General features: G+C 41.8%; 2 protein-coding genes across 6 annotated transcripts; one reads left to right on the forward strand and one right to left on the reverse strand.

The window, feature by feature from the left end:
* The first annotated feature begins 2043 nt into the window (after positions 1-2043).
* On the forward strand, positions 2044-5585 carry LOC123071480 (WD repeat-containing protein ATCSA-1). 3 transcript variants are annotated; one of them, XM_044495055.1, is made up of 9 exons: positions 2044-2363; positions 2583-2827; positions 2937-3096; positions 3176-3351; positions 4142-4379; positions 4499-4653; positions 4730-4819; positions 4898-4969; positions 5100-5585. In XM_044495055.1, exons 3-9 carry the CDS (start codon positions 2937-2939, stop codon positions 5157-5159), a joined length of 951 nt encoding a protein of 316 aa, XP_044350990.1. In that variant the 5' UTR covers positions 2044-2363; positions 2583-2827; the 3' UTR covers positions 5160-5585. The 3 variants fall into 3 exon arrangements, with proteins under 3 accessions (XP_044350990.1, XP_044350988.1, XP_044350989.1); XM_044495053.1 differs by having other exon boundaries at positions 2063-2363; positions 2570-2827; XM_044495054.1 differs by having other exon boundaries at positions 2063-2363; positions 2570-2827; positions 4145-4379.
* A 199-nt stretch (positions 5586-5784) lies between these two features.
* LOC123071475 (uncharacterized) lies at positions 5785-15549 on the reverse strand. Of its 3 annotated transcripts, none has more exons than XM_044495048.1 (15): positions 15262-15549; positions 14255-14381; positions 14108-14148; positions 13053-13146; positions 10748-12744; positions 10519-10650; positions 10327-10396; positions 10176-10215; positions 9917-9989; positions 9779-9841; positions 9028-9105; positions 7872-8044; positions 7217-7263; positions 6894-7119; positions 5785-6817 (listed from the first exon to the last, which is right to left on the reverse strand). In XM_044495048.1, exons 1-15 carry the CDS (start codon positions 15471-15473, stop codon positions 6552-6554), a joined length of 3639 nt encoding a protein of 1212 aa, XP_044350983.1. In that variant the 5' UTR covers positions 15474-15549; the 3' UTR covers positions 5785-6551. The 3 variants fall into 3 exon arrangements, 2 of the variants coding, with proteins under 2 accessions (XP_044350983.1, XP_044350982.1); XM_044495047.1 differs by having other exon boundaries at positions 14108-14163; XR_006434354.1 differs by lacking the exons at positions 5785-6817; positions 6894-7119; positions 7217-7263 and adding an exon at positions 9301-9412 and having other exon boundaries at positions 7874-8044; positions 14108-14163.
* Positions 15550-16094: the final 545 nt, after the last annotated feature.

Raw genomic sequence — 16094 nt, forward strand, 5'->3', positions numbered from 1 at the left:
CAACGCGGATCCATCCAAAAAAACCACCCGACACACACATTTTTCACTGGTTTGTCCACCCTCTTGTGCTCTGTATACACGCTCCCAGACTCCAACGCTGCCGATGTACCACCCGGACGCCACCCAATCCTTGTCGAACTTTCGCCGCTCCACCCAGGCGCTCGCTTGGCTTTGCCTACGCCATTGATCCACCCAAGAACCGGCTGCAGCCCAAGCATTCTCCACCCCTACCAACGCTCCCCATGGCGGACACCACGCCTAACAAGTGTTCAATGAGATGCCATTGCCAAGTTTTTTTATATTCTAGTTGTTTACTTTGAAGCAAACGTGAAGGATTCAGACGAGGAGTACTTCTACATCGAGTTCATGAATTCGTCTTTGTCGAACGAGAATGAAGATGATGTTGAAGGCGATTCTTGAAGATGCAGACTGTGCAGAGGAGTGTGGTCTCAACTACGACGGTTCAACAAAGGGACATCGAGTGTTGAATCGACATAGGGCATTTGGCCATATGATGTTGTACGACGATCCACTATTTGAACCCTATTTCCGCCCCCAATTTCAGATGAGGCGACATGTGTTCAAACGCATCTACCAAGGTGTCAGGCCTATGATGGAGGGATGCTGTTGGAAACATTGGGTTCTCTTGCTATTAGAAATGCACGACTTTCTATGAGGATGTTTGCCATAGATTCGTGGGATGGTACCTTTGGATGGCTAAAAGCACATGGCTCGACGCCATGGTAGATTTGCTACTACATAGTTGTACCGGAGTACTTATTGCAGACACAACAAAGCTCGTGGCAATTGAAGAATCAAGAGGGTTTCCAGGTATGCTCAGATCCTTGGATTGCATGCACTCGATAAGGAAAAACTGCTCGTATGCTCAACAGGGCAATATCAGGGCCATTGCAAAAAGCCCACCATCATTCTTGAAGCATTTGCATCGTAAGACCTTTGGATTTGACATTCTTTCTTTGGCATCCCTCGGTCTCACAATGACATCAACATGTTGTCGCCGTCTTCATCGTTTGCAAGGTTGTATGTGGGCGAAGCTCCTACGTGCAGCTATACCATCAATGGTCATGGTTACAACATGTGGTGCTATTTTTGTGTAGCCTCTCTGGACCTAGACAAAGCCACACAAAATATCCATCATTTGGGGCTATCATTATATTTTTCATGGAATTAAATATATTTAAGTTAAAATTTGGGATTGTATTTCAATTGTGGGAGCTTCTCAATATTAGTGGAAGGCTATATCTATGGTTCAAGAGATTTCATCATGCTAAAGTCCCTCAATTTAAAAAATATATAAAAATATATTCATATTATCAAATTGTATTTTAATTAGGTTTTGCATTTAAATAACACTGGGAGTTTAATTTGACCTATTCAAGTTTAAGGCATGATGATGAAAAAGAAACTAACAATCAAATCTAAATCTACACTTACTCAGGGTTGTTACAATCGACCACACTCAAATGAAATCTTGCCCTGAGATTTAGGCGATAAGGTAAGAGGGGAAGGATTGGGCTACAAATCCAACAAATCTTCTCGTTTCATGTTGCTCTCCTCGAGGAGGTCAAACCATTGCATCATGGTGAACTTGATATCCTTCCTTCGCGATTGTTGTTACGGGCCTTTTGCTGAACTTGCTACCCTTCCTACGCGGGCGGGGGCTGCAATTCTAGAGAATGAAACTTCTAGGTTCGGGGGATTGTTATGCGACGACTTTGAGATTCACAAAATCACCGGGAGTCTCTTGTTGAGTATTAACTCGTTCAATCACCATCATACTCGCAGGGTTCTCATAAAAATGTTTTTGATTAGATAGTATCTACACAAAAATATAAGATCATTTGTCACACCTATTTTTCATATGTCCTTTTAAAGAAGTAAGTATGCAAGACAGCTACCAACAAAAGCACATGTGATTATCAGTAAAGAACACTCTTTTTCAAGGGAGTAAAGAACACATTTAATCCATATAATTTTTTTTTCATCACATCATAAAAGGAGTACACGTGTACAGCACTGACATCTGGATATAACCGCTGGATTTAATGGAAGCTTGGAAGGCCAACAATTGAGTCCCCCGACCTCACCGGTCAGCTCAGGCTCAGCAGCCGCCCGATTCGCGCCGCCCTCCCGACTTCCGTCGCCGTTCGCCGCCGCAGAGCGCATACACCGCGGCGCGCCCCGAGTGGATGTGGTGGGAGGAGGTGAGGAGGAGGGAACGCGGGGAGCTGCGCGCCCGGCGCTTCGAGGCCCTCGCCCGCTCGCGCCGCGCCGCCTCGCTCGCGCTCTCCAACCGCAAGGAAATCACGACCCCGCACCTCGGCGCCGTCAACTCCCTCCAGGTCCTCTTCTCCCACATAGCTCCCCCAATCCCCCCTGTCACTGCCTCCCGCCCGCCGCCCCTGCATCAGCTGCGCGTAGCGCACAGATCAGCAGTACTATTAATTTTGCGTGTTAATCCGTCGAGAAACTGTGCCTAGCGAGATTGAAATTCTGTGCGGTGCGTGAATCGACGTTGCTGGCGTTCGTAATTTGACAATATGGCCAGGTTGATTTGACAGAGGGGAGGTACCTGCTCTCGGGGGCGTCGGACGGGTCGGCCGCCGTCTTCGATTTGAAGGACGCGACGGAATACGAGGCCGGGTTCATAGCCAAGCACAGGAGCATTCTGCTTGTGGACAAGCAGCATCAGCATGGCCACAAGTTCACCGTCTCCAAGGCCATCTGGTATCCTGTGGACACCGGGCTGTTCGTCACGGCCTCCTTCGATAACTATGTCAAAGTGTGGGATACCAATTCGACTCAAGTATGTGTTGTTGCGCTTTGCTTTGTCCAATCCTGATCTTAACATTTTGCCCCGTTGAGGTGTTGATTCCGATGTTCTGGTCGTTCTGGGATTGATTTTTTTTTCCTAGATGGTCATGGATTTTAAGATGCCCGGAAAAGTGTACAGTGCTGCAATGTCTCCGATTGCAACAACGCATATGCTCATCGCTACCGGAAGCGCAGACGTTCAGGTCCGTTTGTGTGATATTGCTTCCGGGGCCTTTACTCACACGTTGTCCGGTCATCTTGGTTAGTCCCTTCCTGCTAGTGTGATGATGAAGCAGCATTCTTGTTTTGTTTTTATGCTTATCCTCTTCGATCATCTCAGATGGTATCATGTCTTTGGAGTGGTCTACCTCAAGCGAGTGGATCCTAATGAGTGGTGGCTGCGACGGGGCGATACGTTTTTGGGACATAAGACGAGCTGGATGCTTCCTTGTCCTTGATCAGTTACGGTCTCAGCTAGGAAGACGGCCTCCCATTCTTGATGGCACCACCGACAACGTATGCTTGCCATCACCCTTTACTTTTTATCTGCTTCTGGGTTTGGTTATTTCTTCAGAATATATTTGCTCGCAGGGCTAATACAGAACTGCTTGCTATTATTCTGGCTACTGTTCCAAAACTGTTAGGTCTCCAAGTAGGAGTGGATTTTTCCCGCAAGAAAAGGGTACAAGCGGATACCTGGTATATATTCATGTCCTAGGCCTATGTCATTGTTTTAGCATCATCATATATACTCCCTCCGCTATCCATGTGCCAGAGCCATGAGTTGGTTGCGAGATCTTATGGGTTTCACCTCTAGCCTACCCCAACTTGTTTGGGACTAAAGGCTTTGTTGTTGTTGTTGTTGTATATATACTCCCTCCGTTCCCAAATACTATGTCTTTTTAGAGATTTCAACAAATGACTACACACAGAGCAAAATGAGTGAATCTATACTCTAAAATATGTCTACATACATCCGTATGTTGCAGTCCATTTGAAATGTCTAAAAAGACTTATATTTAGGAACGGAGGAAGTAGATGGTATGGATCAGTGTAGTGCTCTAGTTCTTAAAAGATGGGATCTGCATTTCATTGGGAGATAATCCATGCTGCTCTACACAAGGTTCCTTCCTGCTGTTTATTGTTGTGTCCTGAAAAAATTGTTGATGTCATGCAAGTACAATGGGAGATAATTAATATTATTAGGTTCTTGTGTTGTTCATTGTTGTGTCTGAAAGATGGTTGATGACGTGCAAGTACATCTGCTAGTTGACATCTTCAATGCATATATATTTTTCATCTTAAGCAGCATCAGAAGAACTTAGGACGTTCATCTTCATCAAAGAGTTACTCGGTTCAGCAGAGGACAGGCAATCATAAGAAGCAGTCCAAAGCACTACGCAAAAGTCTAACCATGGTACGTGGACATACGCAACAGAAAGTGCATCCCGGTATGTCATCCAGTCAAAATCATAAAACAGCTCATTATGGTGCTGTTACAGGATTAAGAACAACAACAGATGGGATGCACCTTCTTAGCTCAGGTTGAGTTAATCTCTTCTCTATCGGTTATCTGCTGCGATGCCTGAAATTGGCATGCAGTGCAACAATGATAATTTAAGCTTAAGCCTGTTATTAAGAAGAGGTTATCGTTTCTCTTCAGGATCTGATTCTCGTTTAAGACTCTGGGATATCGATTCAGGCTGCAATACTTTGGTCAATTTTGAAGCCATGCGATTGCAAACTAGCAAGCCACTACAACTAGCTGTCACTGATGATCCATCACTTGTGTTCATTCCATGCATGTCAAGCATCAAGGTATGCTGTTGCTTTTCCAGCTTTATGGCTTCATTCTGCATTTTGAAGTTCACGTCTAAGTATTGTACTTGCTTAGGCATACAATACATGGTCTGGTACGACATTTCAAACATTCCGTGGGCATTATGACCATGTAAATTGCTGCTACTATAACTCACAAGACCAAGTAAGTTTTCCTCTATTGTTCTCTGTTAAGCTTTAGTGTTTTAACATATATTCCATTCCTAAATGTTCGAGAATGCAGGAACTCTATACTGGTAGCAATGATCGACAAATTCTTGTGTGGTCTCCATCGACTCCTGCTTTGACTGAAATGGTACAAAACCTATCCATTGACAGCATGCATTTTTTTTAGTGAGTTAATATTCTTCCAATGGGAGTTTGAGAAGGAAGAGTACAAAGTTTTTGTGTAAATTTGATGATTTGACGCTGCTAAATATCTGCAGGAAGACGATGACAAGCGGCAAGAAGGTTTTGCAGCTGATGAGGATAACTGGAGTGACTGAGAACTTCTGAGTTTTTTGAGGGAGAGGACTTATGAGTTGATCACGTGTATATATACAAGGTTACTAACAATATTGACACAAGTGATGCCGAAATAAAGTCAGGGTTCTTGTTAGGTATTACATGAACAAGTAATTACTTGTGTTTGCCTACTACTCCCTCCGTCCGAAAATACTTGTCATCAAAATAGATAAAAATGAATGTATCTAGAACTAAAATATGTCTAGATACATCTCCTTTTATCCATTTTGATGACAAGTATTCCGGACGGAGGGAGTACTATGAGAGGATGTTGTAATTTAGGATTTGAACTTTTTGTAGTTCATTGAGACTTATGTATTCAGACATCATAACAAAAAGAGAGCAGTATTATGTACGGTTCACCCAACTGCTATTTATGTATACATTGTTCTTGCTAAGGCATTGCACATGTTTTATGTCTTCTCTGTGGCTAAAGTTCCTGAAGGGACCAGCAACCAAATTTATAAAACCAAATTACCATTGCTATTGGTCTGTTATCAGACAGATACTGAATACGGAGTAGTATTTAACTTAATCAGGGTCCCCATCAGCAGAAGACACATGAGTTCTGCTGTTAGGTTCACATGATGCAACATATCACGCAACTTTTGATCAAGAGCAATGGCTCATGATTTCCATTATTCGTCTATTACATATTGGCGTGACATTGTTCAGTTTGTCAATGACATTGCTGAATTTGTGTGACTGCGTAAACAATAGATGTACATATGTTACAGCCTTACAGGAAGAAAAAAAAACTCAGTTACAACTTGCACCAGGTTCAGAGAAGTTGCAGGCGCCTAGCCCGCACTTATTCCAGACCTATGCCCTTTATTCTGTTGCTGAGCTGCTAATATTCTCAGAACTACTCCCTCTGTCCAGAAATACTTGTCATCAAAATGGATGAAAATGAATGTATCTAGAACTAAAATGCATCTAGATACATCTATTTCAATGACAAGTATTTCCGGACGGAGGGAGTATGAGCCCAAGATATGCAGGAGCTGGTAGCTCATATTGCCTGAACTTGAGTTCCTAAACTACAAGGATCTGTTGGAGTTCCTAAGATACACAGCTCTGTTATGTACTCCCTCCGTCCGGAAATACTTGTCGGAGGAATGGATGTATCTAGATGTATTTTAGTTCTAGATACATCCATTTTTATGCATTTCTCCGACAAGTATTTCCGGACGGAGGGAGTATAACTGTGCATCACTGGACATCCGCAATGGCAACCCGTTGAAAGGTTGAATCGGACGAACATACCATATATTGCTGCAAGTAACAGCTGATGCTGCAACAGCTTATTGTGTAGGTGGATACACACGGAAGACCCTGGGTTGCAGCGAACATTCCCCATTTGTGCTTGCCTTTTAGATCCTCTGACAACGAATGATGCCTGCAGCGCCTCCATAGCATAACCATTTCTCGCTGCCTTTGTTCATATTCCACCTCAGTTGATGCAGCGCTACAGCTTTGGGAGGGAAGAGCTCAAAGTCTTTAGTGTCTTCATCAACTGGGACGTTGCATGTGCCACCATTCTCTAGCATAAGAGAATCGGCTAAAGCCAGAGCATTAGTCTCTTGGCCCTCCCCAGGTCCATCTAGTCGACCCTCTCTAAGTTCTGGATCTACATGTTCTGCAGGGTAGTTCACCAGGCATGTCAGGCACTAAGGCAACGGTACAAGTTGCAGCAAAATGGAGAGAGTTTTTACCTGAGTTGGTGAGTGTTAGTACTTGCTCTTTTTGTGTATTGTGGGCTTTAGGTACTTTTTGGCATGGTTTTGGACCCTTCTTTGCAATCAGAGGAACATTTGACAAAGGAGAGCTTTGCAATGTTCCACCAATCTTAATGGTTGTTCCCTCCTCTGCTAGCGAACCACAAAGGAAATAGGGCACACGGTTCCTCCCAGGTTCCTTCTCCCAGAATCTCGAAGTAAGCTACACGTGCAATATTTGTTTAGCACACAAGAGATTCTATATGACAAGCAGAAGTAGAAAATGACCATGGTTATGGAGTACAGGCTAGCGGGTTTACCTGGAAGCGCACAGCAGTACCATCTGCCACACAATAAGCCGCATAACCTGTATGTAGGCAAAATTTAGGATCATAGCAATTATAAGATTCCGCCAATATGTGCTTAAGGTTGATTTTTACAAGAAGTTACTCATTCTCCCTTGCTTCTATATAGAGATTCATTTATATATCTTTAATATCAAGTGTCCAAAATGTAGGAAAAATATATAACATAATAAGTATCAGAAAAAAGGTGATCCAGTGTCCAAACAGAATATTATACAAGGTATTAATATTACTAAACTAATAAGCTGTTCAAATATCACTATATATGCCGCAATAACATAATTATAAGCTTTACATTCATTTACTTAACACAACAATGTATGGAGAGCCCCGCATAATGTGTTTCCAGATTCCAGATAGTTCCCTAAACAGTTTTGCTAAAGCACATCTAGATGTGTGTGCCTTGAGTATTGCACATCTAAGTCCTATGTCATTGATTTTACAGAGATTCGTGCAGGCATTTTCTTTTGTCTTTTGTCTTTTCCTTCCTAGTTTGATTGAGTCACTTAGATGTGCAATAATTAGACAAGTCAAGAATTCTTAGTAACTTGTAACTGCATACTACTTAGCCCGGATATTGACACGGTTAGGCATGGTTCTGGAAATGTACCGGTAATTTCTGAGACATGGACATTCCATATCAAATATTCTGACAACTGATAAGTAGAAACGCCCTGAGTTTTAGTCCCAGCAAATGGCCTTCCGGTGACTGGAACATCATTGGCAATTCTAGGTAGGCTGAGGAACTTCAATGTGCCATCTTCCAGTGAGATGATAATACCTCTGAACATGAAAGATAGTAACAGTTAATGTCATTAACCTAGTAGACAGAAAATATCTATATCCTGCATATATACACAGAGTAAGGCCCCATTTGGGAGCTCAATAGAAGTTTCCACACATACAGATTTTACCAGTGTATTTTACTAGGCAGTAGGCACAAACAATACCATTGTAAACAAGGGAATCCTAAACGTAATCATGAACGAACGCAAAAAAAGAAGTGAGGTGAACTTTAGTGTCAATAAATTCAAACCAAACATGACAAGCCACACGAGTCCTATATATGTTCACTATGTTTAGGGCAAGAATCACAGTTTGTTGGGCCAATGATCAAGTAATGCATTAGATCCTCCCAATAAAGGGGCAATCCTTGCACAAAAATATATTACCTCCGTCCCAAATTACTTGTCTTAAATTTGTCTAGATACGGATGTATCTAACACTAAAACATGTCTAGACAAATCTAAGACAAGTAATTCGGGACGGAGGGAGTAGAATACACATGAGTATATAAAATCATTTGTGTTTTTTATAAGCTATACAAACTAAATACAAATTGAAATGTAAAGGACACAGAAGCATTAAAAGAACTAATTAGTTTTTATAAGCTACACATCTACCTTAGCAAGTTAGCGTGCTGACATATCACACAGATCAAATGAGCCATGTACGTATTGTATAAGACCATAATAAATTCTTTTTCCAATTTTCTTGCAACTGTGATTTGTGTTTCAACTTTAATGAATATAGTGATATGTGTGCATCAGAAATTACCTAGTTTCTCACTGACAGGGTAAAATGAAAAACAAGGTAAAACCAAGTCCCTATCCTCAACTGGGTAGTGATGAAAGGTAAGTAAATGTCATGTAATGAAGGAAGCTGAGTACATTAGTGTCTGCAAGATTTATTTACTCCGGAAGCAACAGGACTCATTACTACAAACGGAATGAGATTCATTTGTTACAAATGGCATAAAACATTACCTAGCCTCCTTTAACCAATGAAGACTTAAAACAGCCCTTGGGGCAGTGGTTAGTTCCCACAGAGGACGGTATGGATCTCTGCAACAAACAAGTTATATGAGATGCATTTCAGTATTCAAACATTGCAGCTCATTCAAAAAAACATAGTAAGAAAAGGTTGTGAATCCAGCAATCATATTACTGTTTGCTGACAATATTTACTCAATTATAAGGTTATGCTGGTGCCAAAAAAAACACTCTTCAATAGTAGCTGCTACGCCTATGGTTACTTACTTCAGCTTCAAATTTTCATAAAACTTGATAACGGCCATGGGCTGTGGCAACTAAATGGCGATGTTTTCCGTTGAAAGGTGTGCTGTATTTGTTCATGTGAGGATAACAGATTCTGCAGATTAAACATACCTTCGTTTATTGACCCAAATGTTATCATTGCAAAACAGCACACAAAAGATGTATGGTTCTCAAATTGCAAAGTGCAGTCAATTCGTTTAGAAAAACCTTCCTAGGTGAAATATTAACCAAAAAATAAATTATATTGGCTATGACTATTGAGACAAGCCTCAGCACCACTCCATATATGCAATACCAGAAAAGGGTTAGCAAATACTACCTCTGTACCAAAATATAAGACGTTTTTGTAAGCTAAACAAGCCTACAAAAACGTCTTATATTTTGATACGGAGGGAGTAGTAGTTTTCTCCACAACAAAATTTGAGTTATTGATTCCAGTTCCTAGTAGAGTTTATGCTACCTTAAATCCCAGAATTTTAGGCCATCCTCTCCAGCAGTGACGAAGATATTTGTGTTTTCCTCACTGTCAAAATGATATGGAGTCAGAACTTAGCGTTTATCTTTTGGAATGGAACAGAAGTATAACACAGCTTACTACCTTACATATGGTGCCCACGAGAGGGCTCTGATGGGAACAGATTCAGCAGTGACACACATAAAAGGTTTTGAATCTATACATAACGAGAACAACTGGTTAATATAACACAAAAAGGAAATAAAGAGGTATGCAGTTCAGGCATTCCAATAGCTTGCTCTTTAAACATGTGAAGTAAGCAGTTCCTGAGTCAGACATGTCATCTGAATGGCATAAGTGACAGAAATCCTATGAAAAGGGAGGTAATAGACCAATAAAATACCTTGTGATGGCAAGTCTGTAGAGAACTTCCATAAAGCAACCTGGAACATCAAAATCCAACCACAAAACTTTCAGCACAGCACCTACTAACCAAACAGTGCAGGTATCAGATTTAAACTAAGAAAATAATTTACTACAGGCAGAAAAGATACCGTTCCATCGTGACATCCTGCTAGTATCATATCATGAGGATAAGGCGACCAATCAACTGTCAAGGGAATGCTGTTTACCATTACAAAGAGGCAATGACTTCAAAATGGAAATTCATGCTGACGAATTTGACAGAAATTTAAATCTGCCATCTAGTTTTAATAGAAAAATGATGAAAGTAAAAGTTGGAATACCTCTGTATGTTTCCGCACTTAACTTTAGCACATCTAAATACAGGTTGCAGCTTTAGAAAGCGAGGATCGGTGCCCTTCACTGAAGAAGAGGAATATATTTTCTGGATCATGCTTGGAGATGGAACTTCCCATCTGCGCACAATAATGAATAAGTGCATAATAAGTGGTGATATTCAAAAAGTGATGGCCAAACAATTCAAAATGGTGGTCAAGCATTGGATGTACTCACACTTCAAGTGAGCCATTTCCCAATAGTACTGCAAGAAAACCCAAATGTGATTTTTGTTCTGACTGATTTGGTAAAGGAGGCTTCCATTTGATGTCCCAAGCAACTTTGCCGTTATGAGCTAAACACAAGACGACCCTTGGTAGATGAATGCCTTTGGGGATTGCAGAAAAGTTTGAGTTTTCTGCACAAGTAATAATATCATTTTTACTTGATTCTTTGGATGGAACTACTTCTGTATCTTCCGCAACAATGATCTGGGCACTGTTTTCAGAAGGAACAGGCGCAACTTTGTTTACAGCTTCACTATCATTCATTTCCACAACTTCATGGTTAGCAAGTGCACTCTTACATCCAACCAAACCAGCCTCGTTAGCCATGTCTTCACTTATAGATGAACCCAGTAGATTGGGATTCTCAACAGAAGACAAATTATTATTTGGCATGATATACGTGGAGAATCTCTCCGTCTTCTGAGCATCACCACTAAGAGCCGGTGAGTAGGTCTTATTTGAAGCAGGTTTCTTTGTAGGTCCTCGTACACGCCTTCTGGTGTAGACAATTAATTCTTTCTTGCAATTTTGGACTGAGGCCACATTATCATTTGGCTGGGGAGTTGTCTGCTGGACACTTAATTTTTCCTTGTAATTTGCATTACACAAGCCATGTGTTGGTGATGTGGCATCAGATGATGCAGCACTCATATTGACATTGCACTTTCCTATATGACACCTCAACGAACCAATTGAAGCAAGATCGCTTGCTATAGCTTCACCGTCACTCTTGGTCAAAGCCATGGGATTGTCCGAATTGGTAATTGTAGTAGCCGCCTTTGAGGACTCGGTACCAGAAGCAAATAAACAACTGTTTGTATTTGAAAGTGTCTTCCTTCTAGGCCGTCCTCGTCTCCTACTACCACTTGACTCCTCGCCATTTGATTTAGCTGCAATATGCATAGGCAGCAAGGAATCTTCTAAAGTGGGGCCTGTGTGCACATTGCCATCACATCTTAGCATGCTAATCGAACAAAGCTCACTTGTCAAGTTAGAGTGTCCATATGGCAAATGATTCTCAACAGAGTGTGCTGGATCATTTGAAATGGTCTCCATACTCTGCGATTGGACATCAGAAACCACTGCCGAAGAAAGTGCACAACAATTTGTTTCCTTTTTAGGTCGTCCTCTACCCTTCCGACCTCTTGATCTTTTCCCACAAATTGTAAGAGATGGAGATGGAACTGGTAATGCTGCATCAACTGTAACAAGACTTAAATTAGAATTAGACTCTGCGTATCCAGTTTCTCTTTCAAATTCAGTATCAGTGCCAGAAACATGCTTGCTGCTGCTTGGGAGTGGATATTTCCGGGGCCTCCCCCTCTTTTTCTTTGGTTTCGTGCAGCATATTAGAGCTCTAGAGGTATCTTCTGTCCATTCAGTGTCAGGCGAACACTTTATTTTGTCAATTGGGATTTTCCTAGGTCTACCCCTGCCTTTTTTTGGAGCTGATTCCACAGACTGCACAGATGGTATACCACAAGATAATGCAAGATCGCCTGGAATAACTCCTGAAGTGGCAAGAGGGTCAACAAAACTAGAGCCTGGACTTCCGCTATTTTTTGTTGAATCTACCACTTTGGCAACTGACAGTGGATATTTTCTTGGTCTGCCCCTTGGTTTTTTCAGACTAGGTTCTGCATGATCCGTTGGTTTTTTCAGACTACTACGTTCCGTGCGATCATCCCCAGTCGTCAGTTTTATCTTTCTCGGTCTCCCTATTGGTTTTCGAGGAACTGATGAACTCTCAATTGAATTGTTCTCTTTTGGTATTTTTCTAGGCCTTCCTCTACAATTGCTATTACTGTATGCAAGCATTGACTGATTAGTATGTGCCTCTTCAAAGGGTGCTACAATACACCAAACTTGAATGATGCCTCTGCCAATCAGTGGCATACCAATTTTATGGTAGGAAGAACCAGGAGGATGAGCAGCAACAGCAAGATACTGCAATAGATAAAAGAACATGATCAGCAATTCTAAGTAACTCCTATGTTCTACTAATCTTTTTGTAAATCCAGTAAATTCTTGCGATTAAAAAAGGTACTCCCCACGATCCATATTACTTGTCGCTCAAACGGATGTATCACTGAAATACGTCTAGATACATCCATTTGAGCGACAAGTAATTTGGATCGGAGGGAGTACTATTCATAGACACTGAAAAACAAGTGCAACCTAGCAATGAGCCAGCATGCAAAGATGCACTTGAGAAAAGAGCTACTAGTTCATGCTCAGAGTCAGTTGATCACAACCTCGCAATTTGCGGGAGAAGAAGGCTTGTCGCACAACCTCGGGCACCAGTCCAACGACCAAACATTCCCCCCAGCGAATAAAATGAAATCAGAGCTGCAACAGTTAAGAGATTTAATCACAGTTCAATGCATGGTTCTCTACAGTCATATGGATAATGTAACAGAGAAAACTGAAAGAGTGTAGAAATAAGGTCAAAATTAGCAGTGTATCACATATCATCAGTTTTTGACAATGCTGAAAATTAATTAATGAAAGAAATAAAGCAATGGTGTTTCATCAAGCAACTTCACTGTTAACCTACTAACAAATCCCTCCCCCCCCCCCCCCCCCCCCCCGCGCGCGCGCGGAATTTCAGACAGCCTTACTCTTGCATAATATTTCTGCAAGGAGGCTGGCTCAAACTCAGGACCTCCAGGCCACAAGTGGAGGGGCTCTGCCACTGCGCCAGGTCCGCCCTTCTACTAACAAATCCCCTAAAAGCAGCAAAACCTTGCATGGGTTGGCGCCACTTGATGACCCAACTCACTCTGCAGGATTACTCCTGGACCAAGAGAATATTGTTTTCATTCTCAAATAGTTGTTCTTTTATTGTGTATGCAGTCCAGAATGTAAAACTTTGATCACTGATTACACCAAAGAACAAAATGATATTCATATATTGGTCAATGAAAGTACTTTCATAACACTAATCATTTTAAATTATTTTACTGGTATATAATTAGAATCAAAGGTGTATTTGAGATCATGTTACGTTTGTGAAATAGCAAGAAAATTATTGTACTTCCGTATAAAATTCTTCACCAACAAATGAGAATAGAGACTGGCCTGCTTACCAGTCCATGTGCAGCAACCTTTGAATTGTGAGCAGACAAACAAAAATATTACATAAACAGGGCTATGGAAAAATCTTGGGTCATAAGTTCAATACTCCAAATAACCAGAACTCAGGAACTTAAATCTTAACGTATCTCTCCTCAACAAACTTAGGGAGAATCATGTAACAAAATAAGAAGATTCTAGTAAGTTGAAAAAGTCTAGCTTCTAGAAATAATACCTGTATGTATTATTATCCCTCCCATCTTCCAAATGTGTGACCTGCATTGATTTGCACTGATGTGATCCAATAAATCAACAGAAAGCTTTCCTCCAATGTTATAACAGGAACTTTAGACTCAGAAATTAGCACTGTAGTTTTACTAACCTGAGGAACAGATGCAGACGAGAACTGTGGTAAGGTAATCTCATGTGTGTCATCTCTGGATGAAGTTGATCCAGTGCCGTAAGTAAAACTTACACCTTTTGGCTCATAATTAAAATGCTTCCATTCTCTGGGAAGATAACAATTGATTAAATGTCAAGCAAAATGGGTTCTGAGTAATCCAAAAAAACACTAAAATATGAAAACAGGGAAAGACAGAGTAAGCTAGTAAAAACGAAACAAGAAGACATCTTGTGCTCTCCAATTAGGTATACTGCCAATGTAACAACTGCAACTTTTCACAATGTGCTAATCTTATGGACAAACAGAGCCATCTCCGATGAGCATGTGCTAATACTAAGCAGAAAAGACTCAAATTAATTCCATACCAAGTCAATAAAAGTGGCCTTACTTGCCAATAAATCTGATTTTTTTAATCTAAAATGAAAGCAACTAGAACTGTAGATCAAGAAAAGGCCCAAAATTCCCAGTGTACAGGCGGCCAGCCATTAAATTTAAAAGATCCTATCATCATCAATCAGTCAAACAATAAACCTAAATTTAGCTATCACGCCCACCAAATTTTCACAACAGGTCTCATGGTACCATTCTAATCAGACAAAAACCAGCTGATAACAACACAATCACCTGGGGTGACTGCAGCAAATGAATTGTAGTGAACAGTAACCGCAAGAAATAAATGCTACCATAAGAAGAATAAGAATTTTTCGTTTGTAGTGGTGCTATAATAAACTCCGAAGTCACAAACTTCACAAAATTCTCCCGCACACACGACACATCAATCAATCAATCAACAAAGCTAAAGAGGTTTCACGTTCCAAGCTCCACCGTACGTGCACAACCACATCTCCGTCCCGCGCCACGTGTAAAAAGTTCAACCGATGAAGCAGCCATTAATTGCTGTCGCCGCTGTACGGCTTGCAAGCCCACAACTGAAAGCTGCCAGATTCTATCGCGGTGATTGGGGAGCAAGGAGAGCGCGTCTTCACCTGAGGAACGTTATCGAGGAGGCGAGACGCTCCGCTTCGGCGTCGGGGAACCCCGGCTCGGGGTCGCCGGCGGCGAGCTCCGAGATGGCGCGTACCGCTCTGGAGAAGTCTTCTGCAGATTGCTCGAAGCAGCAGACTTCGACGCCCGCGTTGCCCTTGTGCTCCCCTTCCGGCGGGGACGGCGCGGCCGTCGTCTCCGGCGGCGCGGCCATCGCCGGCGGGGGGAACAGCGACCAAAAGCAAGGGGCGTTCTAGGGCTTAGAGCCGCGGGAAGAGAGGGCGTGTCTGGCGGAAGATGGGCCCAATTATACACCTTGGGGCGCACCCGCGTGGGCTGGGTTTCCTAGTATGTGTTTTCAGGCCCTCGAAAGGCTCCGAGTCCGGCCCTGCTAAGTACTGCGGGCGTGTCCTTTTTTCTTCATCGAAAGTCAAGTACAGCCCATCAAAAAAAAAAGTCAAGTACAGTACAAACGGACTACAATAGAATCTGATCCTCTAGTGAAAAAAATAGAAAAAAGCAACCTAGACCGTTGGATTGGTACTAGAGATGGCACAAATTCAAGTGGAGAGATGACATATGCCACTTCGCTGTACATTTTATAAAACACCCCTGCTAACACTACAGAAATCAGTTGATTTGCCGTATGTGAGCTCTTTGCCGTGAGTTGATGATGGCAAAGACCACCCTTTTGGCGTCAGCTAGCTACTGACGACAAAGACTTTGCCGTATTTTTTTTACAGATGACAAATAGCTCACTTTGATGTCCGATTTATTTTTTATAGACGACGAAGAGGTCATTTTGGTCGTAATATTTTTGTCGAATGAAAAGAGA

This window comes from Triticum aestivum, chromosome 3B (assembly GCF_018294505.1).
Source record: "Triticum aestivum cultivar Chinese Spring chromosome 3B, IWGSC CS RefSeq v2.1, whole genome shotgun sequence".
Classification (NCBI taxonomy): domain Eukaryota; kingdom Viridiplantae; phylum Streptophyta; class Magnoliopsida; order Poales; family Poaceae; genus Triticum; species Triticum aestivum.

Coding starts and splice junctions, on each gene's coding strand:
- LOC123071475 (XM_044495047.1), bottom strand. CDS start 15,473: ATGGCCGCGCCGCCGGAGACGACGGCCGCGCCGTCCCCGCCGGAAGGG. Junction 12,745..13,052: donor CTTCTCCCGCAAATTGCGAG/GTTGTGATCAAC, acceptor TATCTATTGCAG/TATCTTGCTGTTGCTGCTCA. Junction 7,264..7,871: donor CCATGTCTCAGAAATTACCG/GTACATTTCCAG, acceptor GCCTACATACAG/GTTATGCGGCTTATTGTGTG.
- LOC123071480 (XM_044495053.1), top strand. CDS start 2,211: ATGTGGTGGGAGGAGGTGAGGAGGAGGGAACGCGGGGAGCTGCGCGCC. Junction 4,654..4,729: donor CATGCATGTCAAGCATCAAG/GTATGCTGTTGC, acceptor GTACTTGCTTAG/GCATACAATACATGGTCTGG. Junction 4,970..5,099: donor CTCCTGCTTTGACTGAAATG/GTACAAAACCTA, acceptor AAATATCTGCAG/GAAGACGATGACAAGCGGCA.